The sequence below is a fragment of the Delphinapterus leucas genome, chromosome 16 (genome assembly GCF_059928025.1).
Source record: "Delphinapterus leucas isolate spDelLeu-1000000601 "Yukka" chromosome 16, BTC_Dleu_Yukka2, whole genome shotgun sequence".
NCBI classification, from domain to species: domain Eukaryota; kingdom Metazoa; phylum Chordata; class Mammalia; order Artiodactyla; family Monodontidae; genus Delphinapterus; species Delphinapterus leucas.
In genome coordinates, this window is record NC_143144.1 from 40,362,173 (window position 1) to 40,381,658 (window position 19,486).

Genomic DNA, 19,486 nt, shown 5'->3' on the forward strand with positions numbered 1-19,486 from the left:
TGTGCACAGGCTACAGCCCTGCAAAGCTCTGTGACCCCTGACCCCAAACAAGGGGATCTCCCTTTTCTTTCCAACTTGGATCAATGACTAGGAGCCACCTTTGGAAGAAGTCCTTCAAGTTCCCTTCCCCATTTTCCCCAAGAGAAGCGAGGGTAGCTCCCAGACATCCTTTCTCTGTCTGAATCCCATAACAAGGGTTAGCTTGCCCAAGCTCCGCAAGCCCAGGCACCCTGGCCGGCAGCATGCAGAGAGCTCGGTTATGATGTCTGCACAGGGCAACTGTGACCAGGCTGCACCATGACGGAGGAGGCCACCGACTGCTCTGAGTGAGCGAACTTAGTGGAACTGGGTGGAAAGGCAGACGTGTTAAGCGCCTGAGGTGGAGCTTACAGTGCTGGTGGAAAACAGAAGCCTCCCCTGAGAGGCAGAGGCCTCTGACACAGGGGTTTCACCGCGAGCCAGAATTCAGTATGACGTTAGATTTGTCTGGGTGCCCGTTTCCCTGCATAATGGAAGGAATGGAATGTGTGCACCTGTGTCCTCCTTGGAAGCACTAAGAGGCTGAAAAGGACATGAGGAAGAGTTGTATTTTTAAGCCATGGATGGATGTTCTCTATCACCATTATAAGGAAACATTTCCATCACTGAAGCTGTGGATGTGTCACAGTAAAACAAGGTGTGATACCGGGAACGTGGTAGCAGGGGATAAAGCTCACTTTGGAAATCCCAGTGAAATGTCATGCTGAGTGGAGTCAGGGGCTTGGTGCTTGAGGGGTGGAGGTGCTGACGGCAGGGTCACACTCTCTGCCTTCTCCCCTCTCCTGGACGTAGTTAAACACGCCCGCCCCCCCGCCTGGAGCCCCGCTGTGATGCCCGCTGGACACAGGACGCACGCTCCTCACCTGGGGCTTGCTCTCATCTTTGTCCTTGTAGTAGAAGAGCTGATCCCCACGCAGCACGAACCAGCGTTGCTGCCAGTTCTTCATTATGCTCCTCTGCTTCTTCAGCCAGCCCGCCTTCAGGACGGGGCCCAGCCTGCGGGGGCAGGGTGGCTGCCCAGGGCTCCGGCTCTGCTCCCCCATCACCAGGCTTTTGGAGCGGGCTGGAAGCCAAGCACACACACAGTGAGCACGAAGGATGGCAGGCCAGGGGCCAGTCCTTGCCCCACCCTGGCATCCCAGCTGCCCGGTGACCAGAGTATGGGAGCTTCGGCCAGCAGGGCATAATCATGCTTGGCCTATCTCCCCCTTGGGTTCAAAGGGACATGGGTTGGGACCCCTCAGCACCACAGCCCAAGGTCATCCACCTGGGGGAGTGCACAGCCTGCCTGATTAGTTTCTGCTTTGTCTCTGGGATCCAAGATTCTGCCTTTCCCCAGGTTTGTTCATCCATCCATGCCTCCATGCACCCATCCATCCATCCAGCTTTCCATTTGTTCAATGACTCATTCATTCATTCAGCAACTATTTATTAGTACCTACTATGTACCAATCACTGTTATAGGTGCTGGGGAAAAGCAGTAAGAAATAAGAAAAATAAGAAAGATAAACATCTGGATCCTGCTAGAGCTCACATTCTAGCAGGGTTCCTGTCACTCAGGCCCCAAGGGAGCTGGCCCCAGCAGACTCCCTCCCTGGTACCTGCATGGCACCTCTCCCCTGGCAGCATCAGATCTCAGCACCATTGCCCAGAACCCCCATCCCACCTGGCAAACCACCTTGCTGCTTCCCTGGGATCATCCTGGCAGCTGGGCCTGCACAGCAGGGCCTCTGCGACAGTTGCTTGCTGTGACTTGTCGATGGCTCCCTGGCAGGGTGAAGGGGCCGTCCCTCCTACCTAGAGCCACCGAGTGCCTCGAGCACTCCTGCTCCGCAGATACCACTGAGCAGCGCTCTGCCAGGGTTGGTACTGCCCTTCACAGTGATTGAGTTCTTGCCCCTCCCATGCCTCCCCTACCCCTTCCCCTCGCTCTCCCCTCTGTCCTGGGGAAAGCTTCTCTCCTCCCTCTGGCCAGTATCAAGGATACTGCTGCAGTGGTCACTAGGAGGGGCCATCCTGGACTTCGGAGGAACAACTCTGAGTCCAAATGTAACCACACTTACAATTCTTAGACCACGGATCCTAACTTATGATGGGAGCACACTGTCCCTGCAACCCACAGCTGTTTCTGCCATCCCTTTCCTACTCAATTTCTGGCTTGGCTGCATGGTGAGCTCCTATTTATCCTTCCAGATCCAACTCCACAGAACCTTCCTTCTGATCTCTTCCAGATAGTCATTCCCTCCTCTACCAGGACACGTGGTCCATGGCTGGTATTTATTAATCTGTGTGGTTGCCTTTCTGCCCCTCTAGACTGAGGGGTAGGGATGGGAGGACATGACGTCTTATCTAGTTCTGCACTTGTGGCTCTCATCACCACACCAGGCAGGTAACGGATGTAAGACATGGTTGTCAAACATCATGGGCTACTTTGGCTTACTCTTTTATTTTAAATGGAAGTGTAGTTGATTTGCAGAATCAACTGTCCTTGGCAGAAGCAGGGCTCCAGTGAAGGAGAGGAGAGGCCAGCCTCTGCTCCCCTCAGTTCACCAGGGAGGCGCTTCCTGTAGATGCTACTTAGGCTGCCCAGCCAGCCCGGATTGTCCCCCAGCCGCTCAATCATACAGATATTACTTATAAGGCCCATAGAGCATCTTGAAAGGAAAATCGTTGTTGTTATGATTTATTAATAACCACTGTTCCTGTCTTCAGCATTTCCTTGAATCAAGCCATGTAAATATTCCAGTTCTGTAAACATTTAAGCCAAGATTTCAACTCAAACAGCTCTAACCTTCTAAGGCTCCAGAACTACGGGGAGTCTCTGGAGTTTCTGGCCCAGGAGCAGGCCTGTGACCTGGGGAGGAGGAGGGTGCTCTTTGCCCTCCTCAAAGTCAAGTTCTTCGGCTCACAAGCACAATCATTCATTCACTCGTTCATTCATCCATGCCTTCCAAGTCTGCGGAGCTCCTCCAGGTATGGGGCAGAACCCCAAGTTGTTTGCGTTCCCCCAGAGCCCCAAGGCTGGCAGGAGAAATAACATAAAGAAGAGCCACACAGAGATGGAAGAGCCACAGGCCATGTGGACAGGCAAAGGCTGCAGACACTTAAATGAAGGTGCACCTTTCCGCTGTAGACATTTGCAGAGCCACCCAGAGGAGGAGCCTTGAAGGATGACCAGAGTTTGGGCCCACCTCAGGGGAGGGGGCACTCCAATTTGCAAAGAAGGAACAGGAGTAGCATTTGCTACCTCTTGGCTCAGATCAACGAGTGTGCCGGGTTGATGCGGTCACCTATTCGCACTGACAAGCATCTCCTGAGAGGATGGACCACACTCCCAGTCTCTCCTTCCTCACCCCCCAGTCCCTGCCAACCCCTTGCATTTGGAGGTTTTGTCCTCTCCTGGAAACTGCTCTGATGAAATCCGACAGTCTGGTTCTGATTCTCAGCCTCTGAGACACTTTGGTGCTCAGGCACATTGATTACCCTCTTCCTGAAGCTCTTCCTTCCGCCCCCACTGCAGAGCCCAACTGCCTGGTACACCTACGTCTCTTACCACCTGCCCAGCCCGTTCTGGTCTCAGTTCCTCCTGTTCTCCCCGAAAGTCCTGCTGTTGCCCAGGGCTGCCCCAGCTGCCCTCCATTCCATCATGAGTCCACGTCTTTATTTCTGCCCAGATCTTTCTCTGAAACTTCAGGCTCACGTTAAACCATCTCCATGGGGGACATCTCCATAGGGATGGTTCATGGTCGCCTGTGCCCATGTTCAAATTCAACGTCTACTGCCTACTCACATCACCCAAGCCTGCTCCCCACCCCCTGCTCACCAAGGATTCATGACTGGGACCGGCCAATCTTGACATCTTGGAGTTGTTTTGACAAACCCCCTCCCCATCAAGTCCCACGGCCAATTAGTGTGCAAATTCTGAAGATTCTCTCTTTGCACTCTTTCTTTTTTTTTTTTTTTTTTTCTGTACGCGGGCCTCTCACCGTTGTGGCCTCTCCCGTTGCGGAGCACAGGCTCCGGACGCGCAGGCTCAGCGGCCATGGCTCACGGGCCCAGACGCTCCACGGCATGTGGGATCTTCCCGGACCAGAGCACGAACCCGCATCCCCTGCATCGGCAGGCGGACTCTCAACCACTGCGTCACCAGGGAAGCCCTGCACTCTTCTTTCTTTTCATTTCTGTTTTACTGAATCAATTCGAATTCTTATCATCCCTCGCCTGGACGCCTTCCTCTTGCTCCCTGCCCTCTGCTGGAGTCTCCAGAAGAGATACGCAGCTGCCGAGGAAATTTTTCTAAACGCAGATATAATCAGCTTTTACTCCTTTTCTCCACAGTAGTTAGGGCATTTATCAATTACGTGCAGAGTAAAATCCAACCTCAGTCTGGCCGTCACGATCGGTTCACAGGACAGCGCCACCCCTGCCTAACCACGCACCTCCCCATCAGCCCAGGGCCAACGGCTGCCGAAGGTGCCTGCATATTACGCCTACCCGGGACCTTAGGAGATCCGGTCTCCAGGTTTGTTGAAAACGCCTACCTGGGACCTTAGGAGATCCGGTCTCCAGGTTTGTTGAAACACAACTTCCGGGGGAAGGACCTGGAATCTGGATGTTGAAGCAGCCCAGGTGATTCCAATAATCACTGCCCTGGGGTCTAGTCACACTGGACAACTCCCCAGTGTAATGCCCTCTTGCTCATCTTCACTGTCAAAGTCCTACTTTCCACTCAACATTTGGGTCCCGTTGCACCTCCTTCATGTAGCTCTCCAAGAGTCACTCCACTAAAATTAGTCTCTTTCTCTTCACTTCAATTTCACCTTTAGAATGGTGTGAATAACAGTCTGGTGTATAGTACTGTTGTTTGTGCAGTGCATGTATCTACCTCTCCCCAAAACTGAGGGCCATGGAGAGCTAGGGGGTCCAACTCCCTCCTGGGAAAATCTGTGTGCATGAGTGTGTGTTTTTTCTAGTATGTAAGCATGTATGTGCATGAGTGTGTAAGAGTATGTGCATGTGTGAGTGTGCATCCGTGTGTTTGCAATCATATGCTTGTGAATGTGTACGTGTGCATGCTGCAGTGTGCAAGAGTGTGTGCACACATGTGTGTCATTGTGAGTGTACAATGAGGGTATGTTTGTAAGTATGTCTGAGAGTGTGGATGCATGCATATGTGTGAATGTGTATGAGTGTGAGTGTGTTTGCAAGCTTGTGAGGTGTGTGAGCGCATGCCTGTTTGGAGCAATCCTAAATTCAGAATCTGGGGTCTCGGTCCAGGCAGTCAGTTCTGAGCAAGGAGACCCTGAGCCCAGGGCCTGCAGACTCATCCAGGAGCCCTGGAGGCCTGAGATCCTTACTTGGAAGCCAGGCTGTTGGGAAACTGGGAAAGCTGACAGGACAAGCCAGGGGAGGAGAGACAGAGGGTAGAGGCTGGGGGTGAGTCTTTGGGAGGGTGGAGAGGAGGGGCCACCCTGAGAGACATTTAGGAGGCGGGGCTGATGACTGATGGCATGGAGAGGGGGACAGGCCAGCAGTCAAGGAGGGGCAGCAAGATGGTGCACATGTTAGATTTTGCAGTCTCTCTGACATCCAAGAGGATGTGTCCAGGGGAAATGCGACGCGGGGGACGGAGCCAGCTCAGGAGAGAGGTGCTGCAGGTCAGTGCCCAGCACATAGGAAGCACTCAGTCAGGATCTGCTGAATGACACTGCGCTAAAATCCTTCATGAATTGCTCATCTAATGCTTACAACAAGTGTTCTTCAGCAACAGGGGTCACACCATGCATAAGTGGCACAGCCTTGTCTGTGAATACAAATTCTCCCTCCTTCAGGGCCTGCTCAGGTGGTGATGGGGGCTTAGCTTGGAACAGCTGCTGGGTGTTGGTAGACTCGGCTCTCATTGCATTAGCACTGGGCTGGCTTTCCTAGAAATGCTGGCCCAGGAGGGGTCAAAATGGGAGAAAGAAGGAACTCGATGGGTGGACAGGTGAGGGTAGGGTGGGTGGCAGTGGAAGGGACGGACATGCCTAAGTGCCAGCAAGGGCCAGAGTTGGGGGTGGGAGCCCAGCAGCTGACATGAGTAATTTCACTTATTCCTCAGAATAATCCTGAGTTCTCAGATGTTCTGACTGAGACTCAGGGGAAGAAAGCTGAAGGTTACACAACAATGTTGTTATGTGGCGAAGCCAGGATTCAAAGCCCAGTCAGTGCTGGTCACCGAGGATGCTACAATCCTTCCCCAGCAAAACCGAGACTGAGCAGGGCCCTAAGTGCTTCAGCTCAGAGATGCCAGGAAGGGAGGAGAAAAGCAGCCTGCAAAGGAGTGCGCCCAAGTGTCCGCAAGGTGACAGAGGCTGCCAGGGATGACAGCAACAGTCACTCCAACTCAGAAGGTCAGAACCCTGGGTGGAGGAAATGGAATGCAAGGACCCAAAGGTTCATTCATTATCATAGGAGGACAAAGGCCTATGCAGGCAGCATCAAGGTGCAAGGCCAGCCCTGATTTTTTTTTTTTTTTTAGCCTCATTGTGTGGCTTGCAGGATCTTAGTTCCCCAACCAGGGACTGAGCCCAGGCCACAACAGTGAGAGTGCCGAGTCCTAACCACTGGACTGCCAGGGAACTTGCATGCCCTTTTCCTATCAAGGAAGTGTAAAAAATTATTTTTTAACATCTTTGTTGGAGTATAATTGCTTTACAGTGTTGTGTTAGTTTCTGCTGTATAACAAAGTGAATCAGCTATATGCATACGTATAACCCCATATCCCATCCCTCTTGTGTCTCCCTCCCACCCTCCTTATCCCACCCCTCTAGGTGGTCACAAAGCACGGAGCTGCTCTGCCTGTGCTACGCAGCTGCTTCCCACTAGCTATCTAGTTTACATTCAGTAGTGTATATATGTCAATGCTACTCTCTCACTTCATCCCAGCTTACCCTTCCCCCTTGCTGTATCCTCAAGTCCATTCTCTATGTCTATGTCTTTATTCCTGTCCTGCCCCTAGGTTCATCAGAACCATTTTTTTTTTTTAGATTCCTTATATATGTGTTAGCATACAGTTATTTGTTTTTCTCTTTCTGACTTACTTCACTCTGTATGACAGACTCTAGGTCCATCCACCTCACTACAAATGACTCAATTGCATTTCTTTTTTTTTTTTTGCTTTTGTAATTATAATTGCATTTCTTTTATGGCTGAGTAATATTCCATTGTATATATGTGCCACATCTTCTTTATCCATTCATCTGTCAATGGACACTTAGGTTGCTTCCACGTCCTGGCTACTGTAAATAGAGCTGCAATGAACATTGTGGTACATGACTTTTTTTTTTTTTTTTTTGCGGTACGCGGGCCTCTCACCGTTGTGGCCTCTCCTGTTGCAGAGCACAGGCTCCGGACGCACAGGCCCAGCGGCCATGGCTCACGGGCCCAGTTGCTCCGCGGCATGTGGGATCTTCCCGGACCGGGGCACGAACCCATGTCCCCTGCATCGGCAGGCGGACTCCCAACCACTGCGCCACCAGGGAAGCCCCATGATTCTTTTTGAATTACGGTTTTCTCAGGGTATATGCCCAGTGGTGGGATTGCTGGGTCGTATGGTAGTTCTATTTTTAGTTTTTTAAGGACCCTCCATACTGTTCTCCATAGTGGCTGTATCAATTTACATTCCCACCAACAGTGCAAGGAGGTTCCCTTTTCTCCACACCCTCTCCAGCATTTACTGTTTGTAGATTTTTTGATGATGGCCATTCTGACCGGTGTGAGTTGATACCTCATTGTAGTTTTGATTTGCATTTCTCTAATGATTAGTGATGTTGAGCATCCTTTCATGTGTTTGTCGGCAATCTGTATACCTTCTTTGGAGAAATGTCTGTTTAGGTCTTCTGCCCACTTTTTGATTGGGTTGGGTTTTTTTTTTGATATTGAGCTGCATGAGCTGCTTGTATATTTTGGAGATTAATTCTTTGCCAGTTGCTTTGTTTGCAAATATTTTCTCCCATTCTGAGGGTTGTCTTTTCATCTTTTTTATGGTTTCGTTTGCTGTGCACAGCTTTTAAGGTTCATTAGGTCCCATTTGTTTATTTTTGTTTTTATTTCCATTTCTCTAGGAGGTGGGTCAAAAAGGATCTTGCTGTGATTTATGTCATAGAGTGTTCTGCCTATGTTTTCCTCTAAGAGTTTTATAGTGTCTGGCCTTACATTTAGGTCTTTAATCCATTTTGAGTTTATTTTTGTGTATCGTGTTAGGAAGTGTTCTAATTTCATTCTTTTACATGTAGCTGTCCAGTTTTCCCAGCACCACTTATTGAAAAGGCTGTCTTTTCTCCATTGTATACTCTTGCCTCCTTTATCAAAATTAAGGTGACCATATGTGTGTAGGTTTATCTCTGGGCTTTCTATCCTGTTCCATTGATCTATCTTTCTGTTTTTGTGCCAGTACCATATTGTCTTGATTACTGTAGCTTTGTAGTACAGTCTGAGGTCCGGGAGCCTGATTCCTCCAGCTCCATTTTTCTTTCTCAAGATTGCTTTGGCTATTCGGGGTCCTTTGTGTTTCTATACAGATTGTGAAATTTTTTGTTCTACTTCTGTGAAAAATGCCATTGGTAGTTTGACAGGGGTTGCATTGAATGTGTAGATTGCTTTGGGTAGTATAGTCATTTTCACAATGTTGATTCTTCCAATCCAAGAACATGGTATATCTCTCCATCTATTTGTATCATCTTTAATTTCTTTCATCAGTGTCATATTTTTCTGCATACAGGTCTTTTGTCTCCTTAGGTAGGTTTATTCCTAGTTATTTTATTCTTTTTTTTGTTGCAATGGTAAATGGGAGTGTTTCCTTAATTTCTCTTTCAGATTTTTCATCATTAGTGTATAGGAATGAAAGAGATTTCTGTGCATTAATTTTGTATCCTGCTACTCTACCAAATTCATTGATTAGCTCTAGTAGTTTTCTGATAGAATCTTTAGGATTCTCTATGTGTAGTATCATGTCATCTGCAAACAGTGACAGTTTTACTTCTTCTTTTCGGATTTATATTCCTTTTATTTCTTTTTCTTCTCTGATTGGGAAGTGTAAATCTTTTGTTTGTCAGAGTTGAAGAAATTAAAGAAGTGAATGTACAGAAGAGGAAATACAAACAGCCAATAAAGATGTGTAGTGATGCTGGATTTCAGTAGTAATCAGGGGGAAGTACAAATTATAGCTATTTTATGATGCAGTACTGTGTCCCCTTTAGGCAGGTACATTTTTAAAATTCAGTAATATCATGTGTTGTGAGTTATTGTAAGCTACTTTACAGAAGGCAATTGGGCTGTGTTATTAAAATTGTAAACATGCCCACTCTATAACCCAGCAAATTCCGTGTCTTACCTCTTTCCTGCAAAAAGAACCACAAGTGCCTAGGTAGTCACACCCAAGGATGCCCTTGGAGCACTCTGAGTGATCCCTAATAATGGAAAAACCCAAATGCCCAACAATAGGAAAATAGCCAAATAAACTGTGCTGTATTCACATTACAGGATGCACAACAGAAGTTAAAAAGAATGAGATGAATGTCTATGAGCGAACACGGTTAGCTCCCCTCTTCAACGAACACCTCAGAAGAGGTGTCTTCACTCTTTCCAATTCCTCTCCAATTCTCCTTTTTTATTGTAGTAAAATACACTTAACATAAAGTTGACCGTTTTAACCATTTTTAAGTGTACAGTTTACTGTGCCTTTAAGTACATTCACATTGCTATGTAACCATCACCACCATTCATTTCTAGAATTTTTTCATCATCCCTAACTGCTTCCTGTTCTCTTTTGATCCCACCCAGTCAGCCTTCCCCGACCTCTGTACCACCAAAACTGCTCTTATCAAGGCCACCAGTGACCCTCACGTTGCTTAATCCAAGGTCAAGTCAGCCCATCCATTCCTTCCCCTTACACCACTTGACCCCAGTTGGTCCTTCCTGCCTCTGTGACCATTTCTACCCTTGGCTTCCAAGACCACTCTCTCCTGCCTCTCCCCTTCTTCACTGGCTACTACTCTCAGTCTTATCATCCCCACCTCTTAAAGTCCAGCACCAGGGGCTAGTCCTTGGACTCTATTTCTGTCCACACTCACTATCTCGGTGATCTCCTTCCATCTCATGGATTAAAACACCATCGATGTGTGGAAGGCACCTGTGCAGAGCTCAGCCCTGAACCCCAGACCCAGGCGGCCATCACACCATCCACCTCCAGCATCTCATGGCAAAGCTCAACTCCTGGTCTTTCCCCACCCCCAAACCTACTCCTCTCATGGTTTCCCCCATCTCAGTCAATGGAAACACTATCAGACATGCCTATTCCCAGCCACCATCATTTCTCACTTGAGTTACTGCTACAGCCTCTTCTCCAGTCTGCCATCTGCCGTCCCCCCACTGCAGTTTCTTAACAGGGCAGCCAGAGACAGTTTTTAAAGATGGGAGTTAGACCGTGTTGCTTCCCTATGAAAACCCTGCAGGACTCCCCCTCTCACTCAGAGTAAAAGTAGGAGCCATCACTACAGCCTACAAGGGTCCTTGGGACCTGGCCATGTGGCCTCTTGGACCTCCTTGCACTTCCCTGCTCTTGGCCACACTGGCCTCTGCTGTTGCTCAAACAGGCCAGTCATGCACCGGCCTCCTGGCTCTGCACCTGCCATCCCTGGCCCCATAGGGCTTCCTCTCAGCCCCTTTGTTCTTTATTCAAATGCCATTTTCTCAGTGAGGACTTCCTGACCACCCTTAAGAAGATGTATCCCCAACCTTTCCATCTCCCCTTTTCTGCTTTAATATTTACTTAAGTTCTATTATAGCGGTGGAAGAGAGCAAATAGCAGAAAAATACACAAATTATAAAACTATACAAAAGGGAAGAAAACCACAACCCCTTAAACAAAAGGTATATTCACAAGGTATATTCAGTGGGTACATGCATTTGCATAGAAGGAACATGTCACACCTGTAACAGTGACTTTGGTCATGAAGGGGAGGATGGGGCTGTAGTATTGTGGTTTTATACATGCATTGCTTACACAAATTAAAATAAAAACTTTAAAAGAGAGAGTTCTTTTGGAATGGAGCTAAATCCCCTCAGGAGATCTAAAATAGCAATTAAAATATCACAAGTTTGATAAATGTTTATGCGTATTTATCTGCAACAAGCACTGCGCTGGGCTGTGGACCACAACACAAAGAGATGCCTAGCCTCTGCCTACTCGGAGCATCCAGGCTGAACAGACGACGCTTCATGGAAGCATGGCCCAGGCCCACCTGTGGACCTTCTACGGGATCAGGTCAGGGGCCCCCTCTCTATAGGTGAGCCCCTCCACTGGGCCTGGGTCTACTCCAGCCTGTCTGCTTCACCCCATCTCGCATGAGGAGGGGCTCAGCAAGGGTGTGCAGGTCATTCACTCCCCCAGTGTTTCAACGAGAATACCTGGCAGCTGCTGCATCTTGGAAATGGCTGAGAACACATTAAAGATACCTTACACAGTGGAACGTGTCAGAGCTCTGCCCAAATTCCCTTGATTCCTTTTTCCTGTCTTTATGCGCCCTTACTTCCAACAGCTTACCCCGGGTGGTTTTTCAGGGCTGCTGGCCCGTTTTGAAGTCTGTCCTTGGGTTATTGGAGCCATTCTGAGCAGGCAGTGGGAGAACTGGAAGTGCCCAGGAATTTACATCCCTCCCTCGCCCCACAGCCCTTGGCAAAAGACTCATGCATATGGGATCCTGAAAGCCCCTGCAGCCTTGTTTCTAGTTGGACACCACTTGGAGGGATAAAGAGGTGCAATTCACGTTCAGTTTCCCTGGGGCTCAGGCTGAGACCCCTCCTTTACTGGCTTTGCACCCCAGCTTGGCTCTCCCTGTCCCGGTGCTGCTCCCCCGCTGCCACCCCTCACTGGTGTCCCTTGCGAGCACCTGCTTACGAAATTACCACATACACTGCTCATCTCAGGGTCTATTTAGGAGATCCACACCTAGCACACCTGATCGTTTTCAGGGCCGTATGACCACGCTGTGGCAGCACTGGCCTTGGCAGCTGCTGGGGCATTGGCACGCTGTTTTTCCATCTGTAGCTCTGTTAGTGCAGCCCCGAGAGCGTGGAGGAGTGGCCGCACTTGAACTAAAACACAATTGATTTATAAAATCAATGAGATTTTAAAGCCGGGCTGGGGAAAGAGCAAGATGGCTCTCAGAACTGAACTGATTTAAAGGATAAGTATTGAGGCAGAAAGATTAATGGAGAAGAGAGAGGTGAGGTAATGGAAGGGGCACTCTGCAGGGGGCCAGACGAGCCGGTTTCATGAAGTTAATGCAATTTGCAGCTAAGGGCAAGGGGGCCTCACCAGGTTCCTGTGCTGTCCTGGGAGCACTGCATGAGCCTCAGATGATTTATTACAGGATGGTTCCTGAGTGCCCCCTACCTTTAAAAATTTTGTTTAGTTACTTAGCTTCTATCTGGGCTCCACTTGGTCATCTGTTCTTTGCTAAGTCCCCCATCTGAGGGGTCTAGAGAATCAGCCAGGCGCTCCTAATGGGTCTCACTTAGGGGCCTGAAAGGTGAAGGACAAAGGGGAAACCTACCACCCCCCTTAAGTAAAAAGTATTAATTTTAATATAACTCTGAGGGAGTCTAGAAAGTTTGGATTTTTTCCAAAATGATTATTTTAATGCTTTCAAAACATCAACATAAAAGATCACTTTCTTTACCATTATTTTTATTGGCTCTTCCTGGGTCTGTTTCCTGACTCAGCTGGTGCTGGTCTTCAGCGAGGGGGTGCAGGAGGCAGGGCAACCCCCAAACTGCTTGACCTGCATTTCCATGCAGTGTGAACCCCCAGGTTCAACTGGATCCAGTATTCTTTTATCCATTCATGGGGCTTATAGGGCCTCCTGGGTGTCCACCCTGTGCAAGCCACTGGGGTATGGAAATGAAAGGCACATGCCTGCCATGGTACAAGTAAAGGGAGAACAGAGACATCCAAATACAAGAGTCTGTCATCTCGGCACATATAAGGGGAAATGAGAGCGTGAAGGCAGCAGCAAGGAAGTCAGGCTGGGAGGTTGGGAGGCCAGAAGTGAGGCTGAAGCTGGATGAAAGAATGGAGTAAGCTGTTAAAAGGGATCAGGTTATGCCACCCCCAAATATGCCACTTTGGCATATTGATTATTTTGAGCTGAAGGCAACTGAGAAACAGCACAAAGGAAGAGCTCTTTTCCCTCTCCCTTTCTGCTCAAAAGCAGGGCATAAATTTCCCTTTGTAAAGGTGCCTTGCAACTCCTGTACCAGGAAAAGGAGAATGAGATTCTTATCATCAGGAGACGACTTGAGTCTGCATAATGAACCTTACTAAACAACCCCTATCTACCATACTTTTCCTCGTCACCTTCCCACAGTTTACTGACCCTGGGTTTAACTGCCTCTTTTCTATAAAGCACCTGCCCATACACTTAAAACTATCAATAAAATTTATATGTCTTTCTCCTGTTAATCTTTTAGCAATTTAATCAGCAGCCCTCAGGTGCAGAACTTAAGAGGGTAGAGGAAAAGTTTTTCCTCCCCTACACTATGGAAGGCTGGGAGGGAGAAAGGGTGTGCCCAGCAGACGGAACAGGAAGACATGCAGGATGAGAGAGCATGGGGTTAAACCCAGAAAGTCTGGCTCCCAGGCTCTTAACCCTGACTCTCACAGGACCCATGTCCCTGCCCTAGAACAGACCAAACCCTAACCCCTTCCTACCAAGACTAATGAAAAACCCCTTTCTTTGAGAAGGACAAGCCTGATCGACATCATCTAACCTCTATCCACAGGCTGGACCTCCAACCATCCTGCCATGGTGGGATCCCTCTTGCTGCATCTCCTTCAAAGAGGCTATGCTTTAGCCATCATCGACATGGGTATGAAGTCGGGAAGATGAGACGGCCCCGGTGAGCCTGTGTGCATCAGGTCTCCAGCTTCACTTCCCACTCATACCACACACCCCACTCTTTCCAGATCAACGACTGGTCCCCACAAAGGCCATTTTGTGCCAGGCAGCTGCACCTCTGTGCTTGCCCACCTGATGAGCCCTGACACTCTTGAAGTGTTGGTGCAGCCTTTTCCTACTATGTGAAGACTCCTCTAGCAGGTTCCCAAAGCAGGGGCTTGACTGCCATCCATCATGCCACCCCATAGATGGCACACACTTCTGGCCGGACACGTGCCTCTCAAATCTCTGTGTTGATCTGTGAGCTTCTCATGGCCAGAGAGGGTGCCCTCCTCATGCTTGATTCCTGGAACGTAGCAGAGAGCCTCTCAAATGCTTGCTGAATGAATGAGCGGATGTAAGACAGGAATCCTCAAGTTCAAAGAAGATGGGAAAGATCAAATCCAAGAGACCTTGTGCCTCTACAGATGATCTTCCTGGGCTGGAAGAAATCTGCCAGCAGGATTTCTCCTACCCATGGTCTGTTTCCACATGATGAAAGGTTTGAGGGCACAAGATCACTGATTCCACTCCTGTAATCAGAGGAGCGCAAGTAGGAACAGGAAACACGGAATGTAGTTTTCCTACTTTTCCTAGTTTGGTGGTGGGAGTGGAGAGGCCAACTGAGGTCATGGAAAGGGCACAGGATTTGGAGGCTCTTTAGCCTCTTGGAGCCCCAGGTTTCCACATAAAATGAGAGCAAAATACAAATCTTATCCACTTCCTAGACCATGGTGAGGAAGAAATGAATGACACTTTGAAAGTGCTTTGTAAACAGAGAAGCACTGAAAGGATGAACGGTGGTGAGTACTGTTTCTCTTTGCTGCAGGCTGAGGCCTTAGGAGGCCTCTATTCCCTCTATTGGACCTCGTCTGGGAGCAGCTGGCCCTAGGTTTGCTGCCTCTGCTCCTGCTCAGATTAGCAAGCCATTCACCAGGAGCCAGGGATCAGTGGAGTCGATGTAATTCAATATTGATTATAAATTTCATTTCTGCCTGCCTACGGGGTCATTAGCTTAGATCAATACATTCTCCACCCTTGGTTAGGTAATCATGGAGGCTGTAGATGATTTCAGCAGTCAGGCAGGTCCCTGGCTGCCTTGGTTGGGGGAGCCCAAGGCAGCTCTCCCGGCCTAGGTCTAACCCAGTTCAGGCCTGTCTTGCAAATAAATCATTTATTCCTGTCTGCAAACATGAAGGTCATGGCCAAATCTTCAATTCTCTGGGGCCGAAAGTCCAGCCTGGAGTTCTTGGAGCCCAGCATCTGGAAGTGCCTTATATCCTGAGTGTCTAAGAGTGCTGGGTTATGGACTCTGGGTATCTCCCATGGAAGAACTCAGTTTTCCCATCAGCTGGTATCTGGGAGGAGAGGCAGGAGGAGGGAGGAGGCCTGGGTTCCCTGGACACAAACTTCCACCTTCATCTCCTAGCACAAGAGCCTCGGTGGCAGCAGATGGACTGGTAGTCTGGGGCTGGGGTGTGTCCAGAAGCAGGGGAACCTGCCTGGCAGTGGCTGAATGCTCTCAGTAGATGTGCTCTGACAACGGTCCTGCTGTCCCCTCACACCCTCTTCAGATGGCAGATAGGAAACACCATCAATCCCACAGCATTTACTGAACATCTATCTCTTTTCTCCCTGCCCTCAGGGTCACTCTCTGTAGACCCACTGCCCACGGTGCAGCCAGCACCATTGTCTAACGCTCTGTCCAGACACATCACTCCCCTGTTGAGAGCCCTACCTGGATGTGGGATGGGTCTGTTCTCCCTGCCGCATCACCTGGTCCCTTCACTGCCTTCCTGCATAGCAGGCTCACAGTTGGCCAAGTGCATGTGCCTCTGGGTCTAAATTCTTCAGAGAATTTAGATTCTCTCTGTATCTCGGGCAAAGCAGATGTCATATCACCTAATTAGGTTACTGGCCCTTTGCTGTCCCACTCTCAGGGCCCTAGAGGTGGTCTGTCTTAGGGAGCCCTCAGAGCACCTGACAAGCCTGGGCGGGAGCAGCATGGGATGACCATGGGCATATTCGGGAAGGCCACACTATTCAGAACCAAGCAATCAGAGGAGGCCTATGAATCCCATGGTCACTCCTGAAGAGCAGAAACTCCCCTCTGAACAATCTTCCAGTGTGAACTGGTATGAGGTCAGGTGGCCTCCAGTCTATCACTTCTTGACCACACCTCACATAGCCCTGCAAGCTTTAGGGTGAGACCTGGCAGGCTCCTGCTCTCCCACCCCCTCCCTTCCCCAGCCCCCAGAGGCAGCCACTTCAGTTGGCTCCTTTGGTATTTACCTCCACATTTCTTTTTTTTTTTTTTTTAATTGCGGTGGCTTCTCTTGTTGTGGAGCACGGGCTCTAGGTGCACAGGCTTCAGTAGTTGCAGCACGGGGGCTTAGTAGTTGCGACGCGTGGGCTCTAGAGTGCTCGGGCTTTAGTAGTTGTGGCACACGGGCATAGCTGTCCCACAGCATGTGGGATCTTCCCGGACCAGGGCTCAAACCCGCGTCCCCTGCATTGGCAGGTGGATTCTTAACCACGGGTCCACCAGGGAAGTCCCTACCTCCACATTTCCAAATAGTGTTTATTTATCGCTATTTCTTTCTTTCACTTTTTCTTGATTACCCTCATCTAGTTAATTAACACATGCATCAACTCACATATTTATCTTTTTTGTGTGTGCGAGAACATTTAAGTTCTACTCTCTTAGCACATTTCAATGATACAATACAGGGTTATCAACTATAGTTACCATGTTATACATTAGATCCTCAGATCTTATTCATCTTATAATTGAAAGTTTGTACCCTTTTACCAATTTCTCCCTATTTCCCCCACCTCCCAGCCCCGGCAACCACTTTCTACTTTTTGTTTCTGTAAGTTTGCTTTTTCTGTTTTTGTTATTAGATTCTACATATAAGTAATACCATGCAGTATTTGTCTTGTGTGTGGCTTATTTCACTTAGCATAGTGTCCTCAAGGTCCATCCATGTTGTCACAAGTGGCAGGATTTCCTTCTTCCTCATGGCTGGAAACTATTCATATATATATATGTTTTTATATATAACATTTTCTTTATCCATTCATCAGTTGACTGACACTTAGGTTGTTTCCACGTCTTGGCTATTGTGGATAATGCTGCAGTAAACAAGGGAGTACAGATATCTCTTGAGATCCTGTTTTCATTTCTCTTCAATATATACCCAGAAGTGGAATCGCTGGGTCATATGGTAATTCTATTTTTAATTTTTTGAGGAACCACCATACTGTTTTTCATAGTGACTGCACGAATTTACAGTATACAAGAGCTCCCTTTTCTCCACATCCTTGCCAATATTTGATATCTCTTGTCTTTTCGATAGTAGCCATTCCAACAGTTATGAGGTGATATCTCAATCTGGATTTTGATTTGCATTTCCCTGATGATCAGTGACACATTTTCATGTATCTCTTGGCCATTTGTGTATCTTCTTTTGCAAAAATGTCTATTCAGTTCTTCTGCCCATTTTTTAATCTGTTTCTTTTTCGCTATTGAGTTGTATGAGTTCTTTGTATATTTTGGATATTAACCCCTTATCGGATATATGATTTGGAGATATTTTCTCCCATTCTGTTTCTTTTAATTTTGTTAGTGGTCCCCTTTGCTATACAGACGCTTTTTAGTTTGATGTAGTCCCACTAGTTTATTTCTGTTTTCCTTTCCTTCGCTTTTTGTGTCTAATCCAAAAAATGATTGCCACCACTGATGTCAAAGAGACTACCCCATATGTTTTCTTCTAGGAGTTTTGTGGTTTCAGGTCTTATGTTCAAGTCTTTAGTCCATTTTGAGTTGATTTTTGTGTATGGTGAAAGAGGGGTCCAGTTTCATTCTTTTGCTTGTGACTGTCCAGCTTTCCCAACACCATTTTTTGAAGAGACTGTCCTTTCCATATACCGTCCGTTGTATATTGCTGGCTCCTTTGCTGTAAATTAATTGACTACATATACATGGGTTTATTTCTGGGCTCTCTATTTTGCTCCATTAACTTACGGTCTGTTTTTATGCTGAATCACTTCTTGATTTTTTCCATTTTAAATGTTACCTATTGACCTCTAACTATGGAAGATGAGGATTTTATTTACTTCACTCTCCTGTCCCCATCACACATAAGCACCCACTGCATCCTCCCAGTGTACTTTTAGTTGGATCAATATGCAGAATTTGCATTGTTAGTACTACGTAATTGCTAGCCCCAGTTGAGCTGTGTAGTATACTGTAATATTTTGTGCACCACTTTTTGTTTTCCCTGGAGTTCATAACTGGCTTTTGCCTTTTAATTTCCTTAGTGCTCTACTATGTATCAATAATCCAACCTTAAATATTCCAACAGTTCTTCAAATCTAATTTTCATGTATTCACAGGCAGTGGGCATCTTCTTAAAAATCACACTGCATTTTATTACTCAAAGAATTTATAGCTCTCCTGGAGACATGCAGGGCCACCTGCAGTGGTGTTTGGACAGTGTGAATCCCTGTGTAGGGTTAGGGAGAGGGCGTAGGCCTCAGCACTGGATAGACGTGAGTATGAGTTCCACCGCTTGTTGGCAGGGTACCCACAATTCTCCTTCCACGTCTGTTGAAATGGGAATAATGATGCCTCATCATACTGTAGTCATGAGAATTAAATAAGTACAATGGAAATGTCTGGAGCACGGAGGGCACAAAATAAATGTTGGTTTGCTTACTTGTGGGAAAATCAAGAAAAATAAGGCCAGTGAAAGTACTTCATCTCACTCATAGAGCTTTCTCTCTGTATCCCCAAAGTATTGACCAGGCTCTGCACATTCATCAGGGCTTCTAAGACACTGATACTCCTTTGAAGGAAAATAGCTCAAGCTACTGGAGCTTTGCTCATCAGGCTAATGACCTCCTTTAAAAGAAGGAGCCTCCTTAATCGCAACATCAATTTTATTTTGAAATATTCTAAACAAAGGCAGAAACTCTATGAGAAAATATTGATGGATTGATGGCATTAAAAATTAAAAACTTATATACATCTGGGGGAAAAAAGCCCTTGATATAAAAGTAAAGGGCAAGCAACAAATTGGGAAAATATTTGCAACATATAAATCAATCAAGGGAGGGCTGACTTTCCTAAGGACCTGGACCAGTTAGGTCCAGAGACAGTGCTTCAGCCTTCCAGGCTAATGCTTCCTCTGCTCACTCATTCATTCATCCATACATTCATTTATTCAACATAAATGTATTGAGTACCTACCAGATGCCTGGCTTTGGGGTATAATGATATTCAAAAACAGAAATGGCCCCTGCTCTCCTGGAGCGCACAGTCTAGTGGGGTGACAGTTATTCACCAAACAGTCACACTCAAGAGTGTACAACTACAACCCAAGGTAAGTGCTACAAAGGAAAGGAGAGCACGGAGCAGAGGACCCAGTTTAGACTGGGGTGTGTGGGAGCACTTCCTTGGCTGG

General features: G+C 47.6%; 1 protein-coding gene across 4 annotated transcripts in view; it reads right to left on the reverse strand.

Annotated features, from left to right (window-relative positions):
- The window catches only part of ARHGAP22 (Rho GTPase activating protein 22), a 202,770-nt gene that overhangs the window by 142,984 nt on the left and 40,300 nt on the right, over positions 1 to 19,486 (reverse strand). For all 4 annotated transcript variants that reach the window (XM_022564499.3, XM_022564503.3, XM_022564501.3 and 1 more), the window contains exon 2: positions 903 to 1,102. In XM_022564499.3, coding sequence (XP_022420207.1) covers positions 903 to 1,102 — 200 coding nt within the window. The remainder of the gene's footprint in view (positions 1 to 902; positions 1,103 to 19,486) is intronic.